Below are 18,250 nucleotides of genomic sequence, written 5' to 3'. Positions count from 1 at the left end.
CAAGAAGCTGGTGCACAGCAGGTGGGCTGGCAGCAGCTGGGGACACAGCAGGTGGGCTGGCAGCAGCTGGGGGCGCAGCAGGAGGGCTCACAGCAGCTCTCTGGACAGTCGTCCACCTGCCAGGAGGAGTCGGTACAAGAGTCACTGGAGCCGGGTAGGCAGGCACGGTTGCCATAGCTCAGGTTGCTGGAGCAGACGGACAGGGTGGATGTGGCCATGGTGGGCAAGTGGGGCTGAGGTGAACTAGGAGGAGGGTATGAGTGTGAGTGTGAGTGTGTAAGGTTCCTGGGCTGTTGGCTTTTATACCCTCTCTCTGTGTTTCCCTGCAGGATGGTCGCACGGCTTCTTCCTTGTTTGTGTTTGGGACACAGGGAACTCTCATTAGTGCGGGTTGTGTTTTCGTTCTGTGAGTTGTTACTCAGCGATAAAGCTCCCAGGGTGTTGTGTGCTCTGCTGATGCATCCCCAGCTGCCTTTAGTTCATAACATTGAGGTAGAAGGGGTGTGTCTGCAAATAGCGTGCCCCGGGCTCTGAGTTGGCCTCACGAGAGAACCATCCCTCCTAGTCCCGCTGCCCTCTCTGGACATCTGGGATGTCCTGCGAACACTTGGGGATTCTGAGCGTTTGGGTGCCGCGGCTTCCCTAGTGCCTGGCTGGGGAGGCCTGGGCAGAGAGGGCAGAAGCTGGCAGCATGTCTAACTGTGGTTCCCCAGCATGCCCTCCTGTTCAGGGACTCCTCTGGGGCAGGTGGCAAGAAGGTAATGTTGGCAGGTCTGCCAGTGGCACCTCCATGTCCCTGGGTGTGCGGTGCACACCCCTGTCACCCGCCCGAGCGCTCAGTGAGGGACAGACCCGGCACCTGCCCACAGCCTCCCCACGCCATCGGCATGTTCCCGACCCTGAGAGCTGTGAGTGTGAGCCAGAGGTCCCTGTCCGCCTCCCTGCAGAAAGCGCCGCCAGCATGGCCAGGCCTCTGTATGGAAAACGAGGCCTGCTTGTGTCTCCTGTTTACTTTCTTGGTTGTTAATAGAAAAATAAAATGCACAGCAGTGTCAACGGTCAGGGTGAGAAGGGTAAACGGAGTTACAGTGTTCTGAGGTCTCGCCGTGCTTTGAAAGTGGAAAGAGTACCCACGTGTACTTGAATAGCCAAGACTGCACACTAGGTCACCACTGCAAGGGCAGTGAGTACAACGGGTAACTAATCGTGAGTAGAAAAGGGAAGTGGTCCTGGCTGGGTGGTCAGTTGTGTGAAGCGTGGGCCTGTGTACAGAAGGTTGTGGGTTAGATTCCTGCTCAGGGCACTCAACTGCATTGTTGAGTTGATCCCCAGTCAGGGCATATGCAGGAGGCAATGGATCAGTATTTCTCTCTTACATCGATGTTTCTCTTTCTCTCTTCTTTCCTCTCTCTCTAAAATCAATAAAAGCTTACCCTTGGTGAGGATTAAGAAAAGGGTGATGAATTATAAAAATACTCAATTAACCCAAAATAGTCAGAAAATAATTTAAAAGAACATTTTGGGGCAAATAGAAAACATATAATCAGGGAGTAGCTATAATAGCTACTGTTGTTTACAAAAGATTGAAAGTAAAAACATGGATAAGACGACATCATGCAAACACCAACTTTGGAAAGCTGGCGTGCCTTATTAATATCAGGAGAAATAGATTTTAAGGCAAGAAACATTATTTGAGATAAAGACATTTTATAGAGCTAAAAGGGTCAACCCACCAGGAAGCTATCAACAATTCTAAATGTGTATGTACCTAGTAACATAGCCTAAAACATAGAAATAAAAAATTGACAGAACTAAAAGTAGAAATAGATAAGGATAAAGTCACAGTTGGGGACATTGACACACCTATCTCAATAATTGAAGGAAAAGGAGACAAAAATAATCTGAGTGGAAATGGCTCTTTTAAGTTTGGAGTAAAACAGTGGTATCCGTGCATTTTGTGGCCCCTCCCCGCAGAGTGTGCTCAGGACCTGTGACGGCACAGAGGTGATGGGATGTGTGTGGTCACATTGTGTAAGATGGTAATGCTGGTCTTCGGGGGAGACTCTGTCCTGTGCTGGCTGTGGGAGTCCCATGTGAACTGTCCGTGGACAGGGCCTTGTGCCAAGAAATGAAAACAATCCCAGTTACAGCCACCAGGAAACTGAGGCCCTCAGCCTGACCACCTGCAAGGAACTGAATTCTGATGAGAACGTGAGCTGGGAAGCAACTTCTTCCCCAGTCGAGCCTCCGGATGAAACCCCATGATGCGAACCCACAGGAAACCCAGTACAGCATGACCCCAGAGACTTTGAGATGACACATGCATTGTTTTAGGCCAGTCAGCTTGTGGTAATTCGTTACCAGCAAAAGGAAAGAAGCACCCAGACCCATGAGGAATTCTAGGCAGCTATCAACAAGGAAGAGAAGGCTTCATGTATTCACAGGGAAGGAGCTCCACATGATTAAATTTAAAAAAAACACACACACGCACATAGTGGGTAAACTATGAAACAATTCGACAGGGAAGGAGCTCCACATGATTAAATTTAAAACACACACACACACATAGTAGGTAAACTATGAAACAATTCATATTTTAAAAAGTTATACACAGACTTTATCTATACCCAGATAGGTAGATGATAGAGATGTGCGGTCCATCCTCATTATTCAGGGATTCCTTATTTGTGAATTCACCTAATCACTACAATTGATTTGTAACCCCCAAATCAACACTTGTGGTGCTTGTGTGGTCATTTGTGGGCTTGTGCAGGGTGGCCAAAAATTTGAGTTCCCAGCTGAGGCTGCACAGGCGACACGGCCTCTTGTGTCAGCTCTCGGTCTGTAAACGTGTCCTTCCAGGGTCTCTTTGGGGCCGTAATTTTCCACATTTGGGGGCTTTATGCTTGTGATTTGGCCGGTTGAAATGGCCGGCAGCATGGCGCTGAAGTGCTGTCTGGTGTCCTAAGTGCAAGAAGGCTGCACTGTGCTTCACGGAGGAAATACATGTTCGCACGAGAGTGAGAGTGCAGATGGCTTTAATCCGATTTTGCATGAGATGTATATTAAATATACATTAATTAAATAAGAAGTCTTTAACCAGAAACATACATAAAGCAAGGCTACATATGGATGGGCTGATGAAAATACTATGCCTAGAGGCGCACAGGGTCCCAACCCTGCATTTCCCCCAGTGTCATGGTTCAGCATTTGCTAATTCAGTGTTTGCGGCAACTTCGTAGAACATAACTACTACAAATAATGAGAATGGACTGTGTGTAAGAGTGTGTGTGCAGCACACACAGGCACATAGATGGAGAGGCAGGGACAGAGAAGACATAGGAGTGGAAGTCGCTGCTTCCAGAGCAGGGATGTGGGTGCTGACAGAGTGAGGGAGACATGCTCTCAGCCACATTTTACATCTCTTTTGTGTTCTGTGGCCTGTGCTTAGTGACCCTGTGGGCTGCCTGGAGTAGGCAGGCGGGATATCCGACCGGCGGAGGCTGGGTAAAGGCTGTGGGGGGCTGTCTTGGAGGAGAAGTCGGGCTTCCCCACACAGAAGGCCACCCAAGAGAGAGGGCAGGGCTGTGACCCTTCTCTGGTTCAGCCCAGGTGCCCCCTGTGGGCCACACATAGGAACCAGGTACCCAGGAAGCTGTCATTCTCCTGTGGGGAAGGGAGCCGCACGATTTTCCCTAGAATACAGTCCTGAGGTCTCCCAAGCTCAGGGACAGGTAGAACGTGGACACGCGGGCAGCTGGCCTTGGAGAGAGGCGCTTTAGTGATAAGAAATCCCCCTGAGCTCCGGCCAAGAAGCCCAGGTCCTGCCGCACCCATGTGGCCCTGGAAGTCACCCAACGCCCTGGCCTCTCGGTTCCTCTCACACAAGTTGCCAACAGTCCTGCATCCCCACAGGATGGGGTGTTTGAACCACAGGGAAACTCTTCCTAGTGTGGCTGCCTACAGAGTGAGCCACGCAATGAGGCTGCCCTGGCAGCTGACCAGACGATGCCCCAGCACATCCAAGATGGCCTGAGGCAAGACCCCACCCTCCCCTGTCGGAGGACCCAGACTGGGACCTGCCACCCACCTCTATTCCCCTGGGGACACAATGGGGCAGACTCCTGAGCTAAACGATCTAGGAGATTTACAAGCTGGACAACATCCCAGACAAACAAACAAATACAGGTGCCTCTGGGAAGCGGAAATGGGACCCAGAGCCAGGAGGGTATAAAAGCCAACAGCCCTGAGCATCACACACATTCACACTCACACTCACACTCACACCTCCTCCCAGTACACTCCAGCCCCACCACCCACCATGGCCGCATCCACCCTCTCCGTCTGCTCCGACTCCTCCTGGCAGGTGGACGACTGTCCAGAGAGCTGCTGTGAGCCCTCCTGCTGTGTCCCCAGCTGCTGCCAGCCCACCTGCTGTGCCCCCAGCTGCTGTCAGCCCTCTTGTTGCACCTCCTGCCCCTGCCAGCAGGCCTGCTGTGTCTCCGTCTGCTGCAAGCCCGTCTGCTGCAAGCCCGTCTGCTGCAAGCCCGTCTGCTGCAAGCCCGTCTGCTGCAAGCCCGTCTGCTGCACACCTGTCTGCTGCAAGCCCGCTTGCTGCACACCTGTCTGCTGAAAGCCCATCTGCTGCACACCTGTCTGCTGTAAGCCAGTGTGCTGTGTGCCCATCTGCTCTGAGACCGGCCCCTGCACAACCTCCTCCTGCTGCCAGCTCATCCCCTGCACCTCATCCTGCTGCAGACCCTCCTCCTTTGTGTCCCTCATCTGCCGCCGGTGTGCAGGCCTGCCTGCTGTGTGCCCGCCTCCTCCTGCTGTGGCCCCGCCTCCTCCTGCTGTGCTCCCGCCCGCCTGGCCTGCTGTGTCCCCACCTTGGCCCAGACGTCCTGCTGCTGAGCTGGCATGTCCCCTGGGCCAGCCAGGCTCAGGTCTTACCCTGTGACGGTGGTTCTCCCAGCCACGCCTCAGTCAGGTCCTGACCTGTGTTAGATGGCTGTCCCTACTCAGGATGGGGTCCCCCAGTCTCCCCTGTCCTGAGCTGACCTCTGCTCCCAGGAGCCCTGAACCTCACTGCCACCTGGGCTCTTGCCTCCCAGGAGGCGTCTCCACCTGCCCCTGGGTCACCTGTCCTTTCATTCAAGTTTCTCTGTCGATTCACTTGATCTCTCCTCTCAGCCTGTCAGCATCTCCTTGGTCAACCCAATAAACTCACTTCATCATCTGAGCGCTTCCTTCATCTGATTTTTTGGGGTGGGGTGGGGGTGGGGGGGAGAACACAGGGTTTTCACCAGACATTGGCCTCCTCCAGCCTCAAGTATTTCTAGAAATGAGTGAGAGATTCCAAAGGGCAGTGTGCTAACTGTTCTGGACAAGGTGACCGGGTGGGACTCCTGCCCTGACCGACGAATGTCCGTGTCTGGGGGCCCCTGCCCCAGGCTTACCGGAGGCTGGTCACCTGCAGACACATCTAGGGGTTCTCAAGTCCCCTGGACCATTTCCACCCACTGTCCACCTGGGCAAACCCACCCTCAGAGTTGCTCATCGGGGAGCTGGCCTGGGGCTCCGTGCCGCACACCTCTGGGCTCGGCCTCCTGGTCATCTCCCTGCAGGTCTGCACTGTTAGCACAGACTGATGGAGTGAGGGAGCTCACAGGAGTAGACACCCGGATGTGGAAACAAAATATGAAGGAGCGGGTGGCAGGACCTACAGCGCCATGTCTGTGTGTGCCCCGAGGGCCTCCTCTGGCAGCTCCCGCCTTCGTCTGGGAGTGTGAGGGACACCGAGCCACGATGAGGGCTCCCCTGGGACCTGAGTGCTCCTGTCAGGCCTCCACGTACCCAAGGGCCATGGGCAACAGCCTACTCTGACGTCAGGATGACATTGACACCACCCAAGGGCACATGTTGACAATGTGCAAATACCCCAGCGAGATCACCCCCTAGGGGCCGTGGCCAGAACTGCTGCAGGAAATAGACCACTGTCCCCAACCCGAAAAGGATCCGCGAGTGTTCAGCCCCTCTTGGGTCTACCAGGTGGACAAAGCGCCGCCTCCCTGCTTGTGAGCCCCTCACTCTTCCTGCAGCCAGTGACATGGCCAGAACCCCCAGAGGGAGCCCCTGATGTCCCTGAGGTCTCTGCCTCCTCCCCTGAAACGCCGGCCACCTCCCACCCCACACCATACCCTGCCTGCTGCACATTGCACGCCCAAACTTCCCTCTTGTCCTGCTGACCAGTTTTTCACCCACTTCTGCTTAAAACCGGCTTTGTTGAGATACAACTTACATGTAATCAAATGCACACAATTTAATTATACACTTCGATGAGTTTTTTAAAAGATCGCTATCCTGTTGCCTCCACCTATGTCAAGATATAGAGCCCTGGCCATTTTGGCTCAGTGGAAAGAGCATTGGCCTGGGGACTGAAGGGTCCTGAGTTTGAGTCTGGTCAAGGGCATGTACCTCAGTTGCAGGCTCTATGCCCACGTGTGTGAAGGCAACAAACTGTGTCTCTCACATTGATGTTTCTCTATGTCTCTCTCTCTCTCCTTTCCACTCTCTCTAAAAATCAATGGGAAAATATCCTCAGGTGAGGATTAACAAAAACAAAAAAGAGAGATGTAGAACATTTGCTTCAGGCCAAAGGTTCCTGGCATTCCTTCCCAACCCACCACTCTCCACCCGGAGCCCAGCCACCCCTGAGCCACCGTCTCACTAAAGACAGGCCACAGGGAAGGAATCGTGCAGGGTGTGCCCTCTCTGTCTGGTTCCGCTTACTTGTCTCTGTTGTCGTGTATAACCACAGTTGACTCCTTTTTAACAGCTGAGTCGAACTTTATTGGATGGATGTACCACAGTTTACCCATTCATCTGTTGAAGAATATTTGGGTTGTCTCCAGGTTATGGGGATTCTGAATGAAGCCGCTGTGAACATTTCATTTCTCTTGGGTAAATGCCTCGGGCGGCATTGCTGGTCACGTGGTGGGTGCAGGGTGGGTCGTGGTATTTTTATTCCCCTGATGACTAATAATGGCGATTATCTCGTGTGCTTGTTTGCCCTTTGTCCTAGTATGTCTTCCTCAGTGCAGTGCCTGCTCCAAACCTCTGCCCATTGGTACAAAATCAGACTGTTTGTCCTTATTACTAACTTGTGAGTGTTATTCATATAGTCTGGACACCAGGCATGTGTCATATCCATAAATTGAAAATCTCTCTATCTGTGACTAGCCTTTTCATCTTCTTAACAGTGCTTTAGTAAGAGCTGACATCTTTAATTTTGATTAAATTCAATTGGTCATGTTTTCTTCAATGGTTCTAGCTAAGAAATCTTTGCCTAAACCTAAGGTCACACAGATTTTGTCCTATGCTTACTTCTAAATATTTTACAGTTTTAACTTTCATGCTTAGTTCTATGATCCATTTCAAGTTAAATTTTTTCAAGTTAATTTTTTAATATACTGTGAGTTGTTCCAGCATCATTTAAGATTATTCTTTCTCCACTGAATTACCCTTGCCAAAAAATCTATTAACCATGTATATGGAAGATCTATTTCTGCACTTTCTCATCTACTTTATTCTTCTATGTTTATTATTACACCAATAATAAACATGTGTATTATTATGCTAATAACACACTGTCTTAATCAATGTAGCTTTAAACTAAGTGCTGAAATCAAGCAATGTAAGTCCTCCAATTCTGTTTTTCTTTTTCCAAATTGGTTGGCTAATCTAGATCTAGAGAGGGAGAGAGAGATAGAAACATCAATGATGAGAGAGAACCACCGATCAGCGGCCTCCTGCAAGCCCACTGGAGATCAAGCCCGTTACCCCAGCATGTGCCCTTGACTGGAATCAAACCCGGGACCCTTCAGTCTGCAGACCAATGCTCTATCCACCGAAACAAACAGGCTAGAGCTCCTATTTCATTTTTAATGTTTTAATTAATAGTAAGATTTTTTTTTCATTTTTGACTATTTATTGTTGTTTGGTAAAAATACAATTGGCTTTTGTATATTGATTGACCTTGTATCCTGTAACCTTGCAAAATTCACTTGAATTTAGTGGCTTTTTTTTTTGTTGTCTATTTCTTCCTTAGGATTTTCAGTAATCAAGGTATTTGGGCTCGATGTCTTCTCTGTGGGAAAGGTTTTAACCATGAATTCAATTTCTTCAATTGGCAAAGGGCTATCCAGGTTTTCTACTTCATCTTGTATTAGATTTTATCATTTATATCGTTCTCGTTATTTGCCTATTTCATCTAAATTGTTGAATGTATGAGCATAACGTTGTTTGCTTTCATCCTTTTATTCCTTTAGTCAATAGATTCTGTGCTTGTAAGCCTTCTTTCATTCATGTTATTAGTAATTTATTTCTTTTCTCTTTTTACTTGACTGATAAAGCAAAAATGTATCAATTTTATTGATCTTTTCAAAAAAACAAATTTGGCTTATTGATTTTCTCTCTTGTCTGTTCATTTTTCCATTTGGTAGATTTCTACACTTCTTGATTATTTTCTTCCCTCTACTTATTTTTGGATTCAATTTATACTTCTTTTTATAGCTTCTTACAGTAGAAACTTAAATAATTGATCTCAATCCTCCCTTCTTTTTAAATATACATTATTAAAGCAGTACATTTCCCCTATACACTGTGTTAGCTGCATCCCACAAAGTTTATTTTCATTTTATTCAAAATATTTCCTAATTTTTTTGTGATTTCTTCTTTGACTCAAGGATTAATTTAATGTTTGTTGTTTAATTTCCTAATATTAGACAATTTTCCAGATAACTTTCTATTAATGATTTCTGATTCTGTTGTGGTCAAACAACATTCTCTGTATGATTTCATACCTATTAAATATATTGAGACTTGTTTAATGGCATAGCATATGATATATTTTGGTGAGTGTTTTTATATGGTATTTTTTATAAATACCAATTAGGTCAGGTTAATTACAGTGTTTTTTAAATTTTCTGTATGTTTATCAATTTCATCAAATTAAAAAAATATTTGGCTATTATCTCCTAAAATATCTTTTGCCCTCTCCCCCATCTTTTTTTTTTTTAAGATACTCCAGAGGTGTTTATATTAGACCACTTAATATTGTTTCCCAGTTCACTGAGGCTCTGTAAAGTTTTTATTTTTTTTCTCACTGTTCTCTGATTTGGATAATTTCTATGGCTATGTCTTCAGGGTTACTGCTCTTTTCTTTTGCAGTACCTAAACTACTTTAAGGCTCGTCCTTCTAATTTTTTATTGCTAATGTTATATTTTTCAATGTTTGGAATTCTGTTTAATTTTCTTTTGTAGCTTCCATTTCTCTCCCCATTATGTTCATGTTTTTCTTTAAATCCTGAACATATGTATAGTGGCTGTTTTAGCTACCTTGTCTGCTAATTCCATCAACTATGTCTGTGGGTTTGTTTCTATAAACTGTTTATCTCTTGGTTATGAGTGACATTTTCCTCTTCTTCATGTGTCTACTGATATTTTATTGAATGCTGGAATTCAATAACATAAAACCATATTAATACTGCTGAATGCTGCCTCATTCTCCATGAACTCTGATTCCTACTCTGTAAAACCTCCACACTATTAGTGACCCTCCATGTGCTGCAGTCTGGAAACTCTCAGCAGCAAGCCAGAGCAATTAAACAAGACTCCATATATTTATTGATTGATTGATTGATTAAGGTATTACATATGTGTCCTTACCCCCCCCCATTGCCCCCCCACACACACACACACACCGTGCTTCACCCCACTGTAGTCTGTGTCCATTTGCAACAGCATGGGTGGAACGGGAATTATCTTCTTTTCGTCCCTTAGGGAAATATGTACATATTCCAATGTTTAGATGTACCACAGTTTTTTAACTCACTCATCTAGCTGATGACACTTAGGCTGTTTCCAAATCTTAGGTATTGTAAACTATGCTGTTATGAACATAGGATGCATATATCCTTTCTGATTGGTGTTTCTAGTCTCTTGGGATTTATTCCTAGAAGTGGGATCATTGGGTCAAATGTGTTCTACTTTTAGTTTTTTGAGGAAACTCCATACTGTTTTCCACAGTGGCTGCACCAGTCTGCATTCCCACCAGCAGTGCACGAGGGTTGCCTCAATATGTTTAATAGGACTGAAATCATACAGAGAATGTTGTTTGACCACAATAGAATCAGAAATCACCAACAGAGGGAGATGTAGAAAACTGTCCAATTAGGAAATTAAACGACAGGGCTCCTTCCTTTGTCTCCCTTCTCTCGGGCACCTGAGTCCTGTACTGTCAGCTGTCCATGTCTGAAACCTGGCTTCTTATATCTTCCATCTCATTTTCTAATTACTTAGGGTGGGAGGACTCTGTTTCTCTTCTAATCCAATCCCTTGCTTCCCTCTTTGACTCCTCACGTTCTTTCCTGGCTCTGGAGCTGAGTCTGTCTGCTTCCTCTCTGGGAAATACTCCAGCTAAATTCAAGCTCAACCTGAGACATACCTACTTCCCCAAGGACTGGGCCATGCAGCCAACGTTCTCTGAGGAGGAATGGATCCTGAGACCCTAAAAGTGGGTCCTGGAGAGACATCAGAAACCACAGCCTAACTTTTAGGGGCTCTGGGCTCCACGAGAGATGTCACCAACCCCCATTCCACCCAAGGCTCCATGGCTTGCACAGACCCTGTGGTAAATACATCTGTAGAGACGTCACAAAGTAAGATCAAGAAAAAGAACTACTAGTATTCAGTGAATAATAGGACAGCAGGGTGAAGGATGAACTCAAGATGGCCCCAAATGGCCAAAGGACTGTGACGCCTGCCCCACCCTCTACTGCCCAGCTGGGAAACCTGGGAGCCACAGGAAACCACAGGGTCCTGCTGGCTGGCAGAGTGCCGTGTGCAAAGAGGAAAGTAGACGTGCAGTCTGAGAAATGACAATGAGGACACATGGACATCAGTGCAGAGCTCAATTCAGGGGTGTTTATTGGTCAGTTTACCGAAGTGCATCAGGGTTGGAGACTGATGGAGGCTGAGCTGGTCCTCAGGAGGGTGGGAGACGTGGAAGGGGCACTGCCATGAAGACTTCCTAGGAGCCCCTCCAGAGCCATTGCATTGAGTCTGGTCCTTTAGTTCTTCCACGTGTCCAGCTCAGCAGCAGGCTGGACCAGCAGTCACCAGGTCTAAGTGCTGGAGCATTTCAGGATGGGGAGTCAGTTTCCAGATGGGGGCAGCCTCCTGACGTGGGCTGGGACTGGATGCGGGGTGGCTGGGAGAGCCACAGTCCTGCGGTGGGACCTAAGCCAGGCTGGCCCTGGGAGATGTGCCCCGTCAGCAGCAGGACTTCTGGCCAAGGCAGGGACTCAGCAGGCTGGGCGGAAGCACACAGGGCGGCAGAAGCAGGAGGATGGGCGGTAGCAGCTGGGGCGGTAGCAGCTGGGCCGGCAGGAGAAGGCAGGGCCGCAGCAGGAGAAGGCGGGGCCACAGCAGGAGGAGACAGGCACACAGCAGGCAGGCCTGCACACAGGGCGGTAGGTGAGGGACACGCAGGAGGAGGACCTATAACAGGACGAGGTGCAGGCCGCAGCAGGAGAAGGCGGGGCCACAGCAGGCAGGCCTGCACACAGGGCGGCAGGTGAGGGACACGCAGGAGGAGGACCTGTAGCAGGATGAGGTGTAGGAGGAAGGTCGATAGCAGGATGAGAAGTAGGAGGAGGGTCCGTAGCAGCTCAAGGGGGCTGCGCAGAGCGTGGCCCTAGAACAGATAGGCCTGCGGCACACCCGTTTACAGCAGACTGGCACACTGCAGGAGGTGCAGCAGGAGGGCTGGCAGCTAGACTGCTGGCAGCATGAGGGTGTGCAGGAGCTGGTGCAGGCTGATTGGCAGGGGCTGGATCCACAGGCCACCTGGCAGCAGGGGCTGGACACACAGCTCACTGGGGCACAGACAAGGGTCAAGCATGAGGCTGGGGCACAGCAGGTGGGGACACAGCAGGTGGGCTGGCAGCAGCTGGGGACACAGCAGGTGGGGACACAGCAGGTGGGGGCACAGCAGGAGGGCTCACAGCAGCTCTCTGGACAGTCGTCCGCCTGCCAGGAAGATTCAGTACAAGAGTCACAGGACCCGGGCAGGCAGGCACGGCTGCTGTAGCTCAGGTCACTGGAACAGACGGACAGGGCGGATTCGGCCATGGTGGGGCAGTGGGGCTGGAGGAGGTGTGAGCGTGGGAGTGAGTGTGTGAGTGTGTGGGATGCTGAGGGCCGTCCAGCTTTTATGCCCCTGCCTGGCTGAGTATGTTGTCCCAGCAGCAGGCTCACGCGTCCCTTCCTTGTTGACAGTGAGAGTGGCCCCTGGAGAGTCAGCAGCAGATGTTTTCTTCCCGGGAGGCATTGCTCAGCTCACAGAACTCTTTACCTTGGCGTGGGGTGCGTTTACCTGTTTATCGTCCTGGAAATAAATCTTGTCTTGATGTGTTAGCGGGAGCACTGGGGGCCCAGGCAGAGCCAGGGTGTGTGGGCGGCTAGATCTGGCCCCTGGTCGGGGGAGCCCCGAGGTTGCTGCCCTGCGGGCGGAACCAGGTCGTGTGCCTTGTGGTTGGAGGTGTATTTAGTTTCTAAACAAAGACAGTGTGAGTCATAATGTGCACGCGACACTGTGTCGGTGTCCTGGGGCTGCGTACCAAGCACCGTACACAGCGGGCCTCGCACCGCAGAAACACATTTGTTTCAGTCTGGAGGGAGCAGCCCCAGGTCCCGGTGCCGGCAGGGCTGGTTCTGAGGCTGTGAGGGAGCGCCTACCCCCCGTGCTCTCCCCCAGCTTCTGGTGGCCACCGGCCATCTTTGGGTTCCTCGGCTTGTAGAAGCAGCACCCGGATCTCCGCCTCCGTGTTCACAAGGCCTTGTCCGTGCGTGCCTCTCTGTCCAAATTCCCCCTTTTCGTAAGGACATCGGCCATACCGGATTAGGACCTCATTTGAACTTGACTGTATCTGCAAAGACCCTGTTGCCAGATAAGGTCACATTCGCAGGTCCTCGGGAAAGGGGTGTGGCAACATTTGGGGATGCAATTCAGCCATCACAAGCACTCCGATGGTCAAAGTTGGGGTGACACAATGCCAGGGTCAGGGGTGGAAGGAGAGGTTGAGCAGGTCTCCTTTCTTGGGGCTTTGGGTCTGCGGCAGGTGAAGGACAGGGTGCCGGTAGCACGCACCTGACTTCTGCTTGTCCACGTACGGCTTGAGCTCCTGGGATGATATTTTTAAGTTTATTTTATCAAATTATCATAAAAAGAGGACAGAGAATTTACCTATACCCCTCGCCCAGCTTCCTCTGGTGTCACCATCTTACATAGCCATAGATCAATTACCAAATTTTAGAAACCACACTGGTGTTCATTAAAGGACTGACTGTATTCGAGTCACCAGTTGCCCACAAACGCCCTCCCTCCGTTCCCTAACCCCGCATGGCACTTGTCAGGTCTCCCTCTTCTCCTGCCTGGGACATTCGCTCAGTGCCCTTTGCACTATGACCTTGACACTTCCGAGGAGCGCTGGTCTGGTGGATTGTAGACTCCCTCAAGTTGGGTTTGTCTGATGTGTTCTCACAGTTCGTCTGGGGCTGCTGTATTTGGGGGCAGAATCTCACAGAAGTCATGTGTCCGGTGAAGCAGAGCTGCAGGCTGTCCACGTGTCTTATCTCTGGGAATGTGACCATTTGCCCCTCTGTCATTAGTACATATGGGGGGAGATTTTTTAAGACTTTGCAAATATGCGGTTTCTACTGAAACCTCTGCTCAATGGCTTCATGGTTGGTCTGGGGCCTGCGGACAGCCAGTCCCCGCAGCGTTCTCATGGTGATTTTCCCCCTCCTCCATCCATCGCCATTTCCTGGCTAAAATTCTTCTCTAAGAAAGAGTGGTCCCTTCTCCTCCATTTGCTTATCTGTTGTTATTTATTTCAATGTGAACTAAAAAGTACTTATTTTATTGAGTTTATGGCAACGTTGTCATTTTCTATTTTTGTTGCTCGAATCACTCCAACTTAGACCATTGGGGGCTTCCTCGTTTGGCTCTTGGGCCCGGTGGGCCTGCCACCCTCCCTGACGTCTCACGTTCTGGTGCGAGCTCACCTGGAGTTTCCCCTGTCCCCTCCCTGGAACCAACCACTTCTCCAAGGAGCACTGGTCCCGTTTAGTGGATAATGGCGTGTAGAGACCAAGGTCTGGAGCCAGGTGTGCTCACTGCTGCTGCGTGTCGCTTCCCCCAGGCCCTCCCCGTGGACAGGGCAAGGAGGCACATGTACGTGGACTCACACGTGCCTGAACTTGGGAACACGTTTAGTCTTTCCCGTATGGACCCTGTTAGCTGCAGTGTTTTCTAGTTCAGCTTTCTCAGGCTAGAAGTTCCCTTTTATTGCTGAGAGATTCTATCAAGAACGGTGTTGGATTTCATGAAATGCTTTTTTGTGAGGGATTTTTTTGTGTGGGTGGTTAATCCTCACTGGGGATATTTTTTCCACTGATTTTAAAGAGAGTGGAAGGATAAGATTTCCTTCCCCCCATCTGGCTTACAGTTCAGACACTTGGCCTCACAGCCCCTCTCTCCAGCATCAACTGCTGCCCACCATTCTCATTGGTGTTGCCTGACTCTGTGTTTCCTACAAAAATGGCTGGAAATGAACCCAAGACTCCTCCACGGCCCTTTTGGGCAACAGCCCAAGAAAGGCCACTGCTTCAACCCCAAAGGGCAGGTGTCCTTGGGACTTCTGGATCATCCATGGGCCATTGTGCTTTGCAGGGACACGTGTCTGCCCGACTCCTGAAGTCTGGTCCAACGTGACTGCAGTGGGCAGCGTGTGCCTCATGCCCAGTGCAGGGCAACGCCGAAGCTGTCCTTTCTGACTGGTCACCTGTGTCCTTGCCCATATTCACAGAGGAGAGGCCTGAGGAGGGTTGCATGCGGGCAGGGACATAATCACACCTCCTGGTATGCCAGCCTGGGCTGGGCATGGCAAGATGAGCTGGGACGGCTGAGGGAACACCGGGACCTAGAAAACGCTGTTCATCATGCCAGCAGGGAATGGTGGCATCGGTCCTGGTACAGGCAGGAAAAGAGCGCCCACTCTAGGTGTGTGCAGGGGGGCAGACCAGCCAGTGCCTGTAAACTGCCTGGGACGGAGGAGCCTGGCATGGCTGGGGCTCCTCACTCTGTCAGTCTCAGCTGCAGGGACCACTGTTGTGTCCCCATGTCTGGTTGGCGATGTGGCACTGCTGAGGGCACTGGGGATGCCACACTTGACCTCTCATCTCTCAGCCCCAGATGCCTTATGTGTGTGAGCCTGTCCCCTGTGGGACCATGCACTCCCGGGGTCCAGGGCTGGCACTTGTCCCTCAACACAGCCAGCACAGCCTGGTTGTGGGGGTGGGCAGGAGAGGTCACCGGCAGGCCCAGGTGGGTGGTTAACTGGCGATAATCGCGATACCAGCCCTTGGGGTCCTTGCGAGGATTCTGTACCATCTGAGACCCGGCCAGCCACACGGCTGCCCTGTAAACATCCTGGCATAACCCGCCTGTGATTTCCTTGACACAGATCTGCGCCCCCTGGACATCCTGGCAGAGGCGGTCCCTCCGAATGGCGCTGAGAGCGGCATCAGCGTGACACGGGTTCAAGGGGCGCTGGGACTCCAGCTCTCCAGCCCCCACGCCATGAGCTTCCCCGCTTCGAGGATTTTCGTCAGATGTGACCTCTTCCCTGAAGAATTTTCCATCGTTGTAACCTTGAAAGCTCCCCCTCTCCCCCCGAAGGTCAGTGACGCTTCTCATCTGCGTGTTAGGACAGTGGATGTCCTCAGTGCAGCGTGCGAAGGGCACGGCTGACTCAGGGGCAGGAGGCACCGATCAAGGTCTCCCAGGCCGTTGGGGTCAGTGTGCCGGCCTTGATGGGTAGCAACGTCCCCGTCACTTGGAGTGGGCAGGCAGAGCCGGTGCGGCCATTTGCTCAGGGTTTGTACTAGCAGTTCTTGCTGTTATAATTTTCCTGGTGTGCTAACCTGTCAAAGGCTGGGCTGGAAATACTGCTTAGAGTTTTGAGTTTGACATCATTTAACAGGAAAAGTAAACTGTCAACTAACAAAACTTACCCTTTGGGGCCTGATTACCTGTGCCTTGCGGTCCATCCACCCCACACCCAGCTAGCACCGCCTCCTCCCGGCTGGGCTGGGAGCCCCGGAGAGGGATGTGGCACCTCCCGCCGCCGTTCCCTGTGGGTTCCAAGGCACCGCGCCTCCTAGGCGTGTGACAAGCCCTTTCTGTTGACAAGCCCAGGTCCTTGCTCTGCCATCACCGTGATCCTCCTTGTGGGTTTTGTCTGTGGACTGTGATTCTGTCTGATCTGTCCCGGGACTTCCGCTCACTAACCTCTCTCCTTTCGCTCCATCGAATCCGCTGTCACACCCCACTGCTGAGTTTCCTACCGCAGCCATTGTGTTTTCAGTCCTGTCATTTCGATTTTCTTCTTTTTTTATATGAACTCCAGTCCCAGGATAAAGTCTCTGTCTTGTCAGCTACTTTCTTCAATGTGACTCCTATATTTATAAGCAAGAATTCCTCTCTGCGGAGGACTCCCATTGTGGCTTCCCCAAGGACTGGCCCTGCTTCATCTTTTCACTTCTTGCCATGCCCAGTCCTTTTTAACAGCCTGATGGAGACACGATAAACATACCACACATTTCACCATTTACCGTCACAATTCAGTGATGTGTAGTACATGGAACTGGCAGGACCAACCCTCATCACTGTGAATTTGGACATGTTCATCACCCCCAAAACAAGCTCTGCAGAATTTAGCTCTGACCTGCCCCCCGACAACTCATTTACTTTCTGTACCCATAGGTTTGCCTGGTCTAGACATTTCATATAAATGGAATCACATAATATAGAGCTTCTTCCGTGGAGTATGTGCTTAATACCGTACATATTGTAGCACATGTCAGTGCATCATTCCTTTTTATGACCAAATCGTATTCATCGGTACAGATGCGCTACAATTTGTTTATCTGCTCATGGGTTGACGGGCACTTGCGTTCTTTCTCCCTGTTGGCTGCTGTGAGTAATGCTGCTATGAACATTCAGGTACATGGTTTTGTGTGGACAAACATCTTTATTTTGGAGCTTAAACACCTGGGAGTGGGATAGCTGGCTCATGGTGACTCTATGATTCACTTGGAGGAACAGGCGGATTGCTTCCTGAGGCAGCTGAGCCATCTTACACTCCCACCAGCAGTGACTGGGGGTTGCGGTTTCTCCACAGCCTCGTCAACACTTGTTATTGTCTGACTTTTGTATTTTAGCCGTCCTCATGCGCCTGAAACAGTATTGCATTGAGGCTTTGATTTGCATTTCCCTGATGAATAATGATGTTACGTGTTTTCCGTGTGTGAATTTGTGTATCTTTTTTTGGAGAAATGTCTTTTCAAATCCTTCACCCAGTTGTTGTTGTTTTTTAATCCTCATCCAATGGTATGTTTTTATTGATTTTGAAAGAGAGAGAGAAAGGAGAGGCATCAATGTGAGAGAGTAACGTCGATCGGTTGCCTCCTGTACTGTGGGTTCCAAGACAACGCACTTCCTAGGCATGTGACAAACCCTTTCTGTTTCCAAGTCCAAGCCTTTGCTCTTCCATAAGCGTGACTGGGGATGGAACCTGCAGCCTAGGTATGTGCTCCAACTGGGAATCAAGCCCACAACCCTCTGGTGAAAGGGACGATGCTCCAGCCAACTGAGCCACCTGGCAAGGGCCCTTTGCCCAGTTTTTTATTGCATTATTTTAGTTATTTTCCTTTTTTATTAGTGAGTTATATGAGTTTATATATTCTAGATAAAGTCACCTGTCACATATGATTAGCACATATTTTCTCCTGTTCTGTTGGTTGTCTCCTCACTTTCTTGGTAGTGCCTTTGAAGCACAAAACCACCTTTTAATTTTGGTAGAGTCAGATTTATCTTAGTTTTCCTTTCTGGCTTATATTTTTAGTGTCATATCTTAGAATCTAGCACCAAATCTGAGGTCATGAAAATTTACCCCAATGCTTTCTTTTAAGAGTTTTATAGCTTTACCTCTTACATTTAGGTCTTTGGCCAATTTGAGTTAATTTTTTGTATATGGTATAAGGTAGGGGTCCAATTTCTTTCTTTTTGCCTATGGATTTCCAGTTGTCCCAACCCCATTTGTTGAAGAGACTATTCTTTTCCCAT

General features: G+C 49.8%; 1 protein-coding gene across 1 annotated transcript in view; it reads left to right on the top strand.

Moving 5' to 3' along the window:
- Positions 1 to 18,250, top strand: part of TSPEAR (thrombospondin-type laminin G domain and EAR repeats) — a 111,465-nt gene that overhangs the window by 55,294 nt on the left and 37,921 nt on the right. The window contains exon 2 of the mRNA XM_015560816.1: positions 15,588 to 15,802. Coding sequence (XP_015416302.1) covers positions 15,588 to 15,802 — 215 coding nt within the window. The remainder of the gene's footprint in view (positions 1 to 15,587; positions 15,803 to 18,250) is intronic.

Source organism: Myotis davidii, unplaced genomic scaffold (genome assembly GCF_000327345.1).
Source record: "Myotis davidii unplaced genomic scaffold, ASM32734v1 scaffold1476, whole genome shotgun sequence".
In the NCBI taxonomy this organism is placed as follows: domain Eukaryota; kingdom Metazoa; phylum Chordata; class Mammalia; order Chiroptera; family Vespertilionidae; genus Myotis; species Myotis davidii.
Note: the sequence above shows the minus strand (reverse complement) of the source record. Positions and strands in the feature narration are given on the sequence as shown.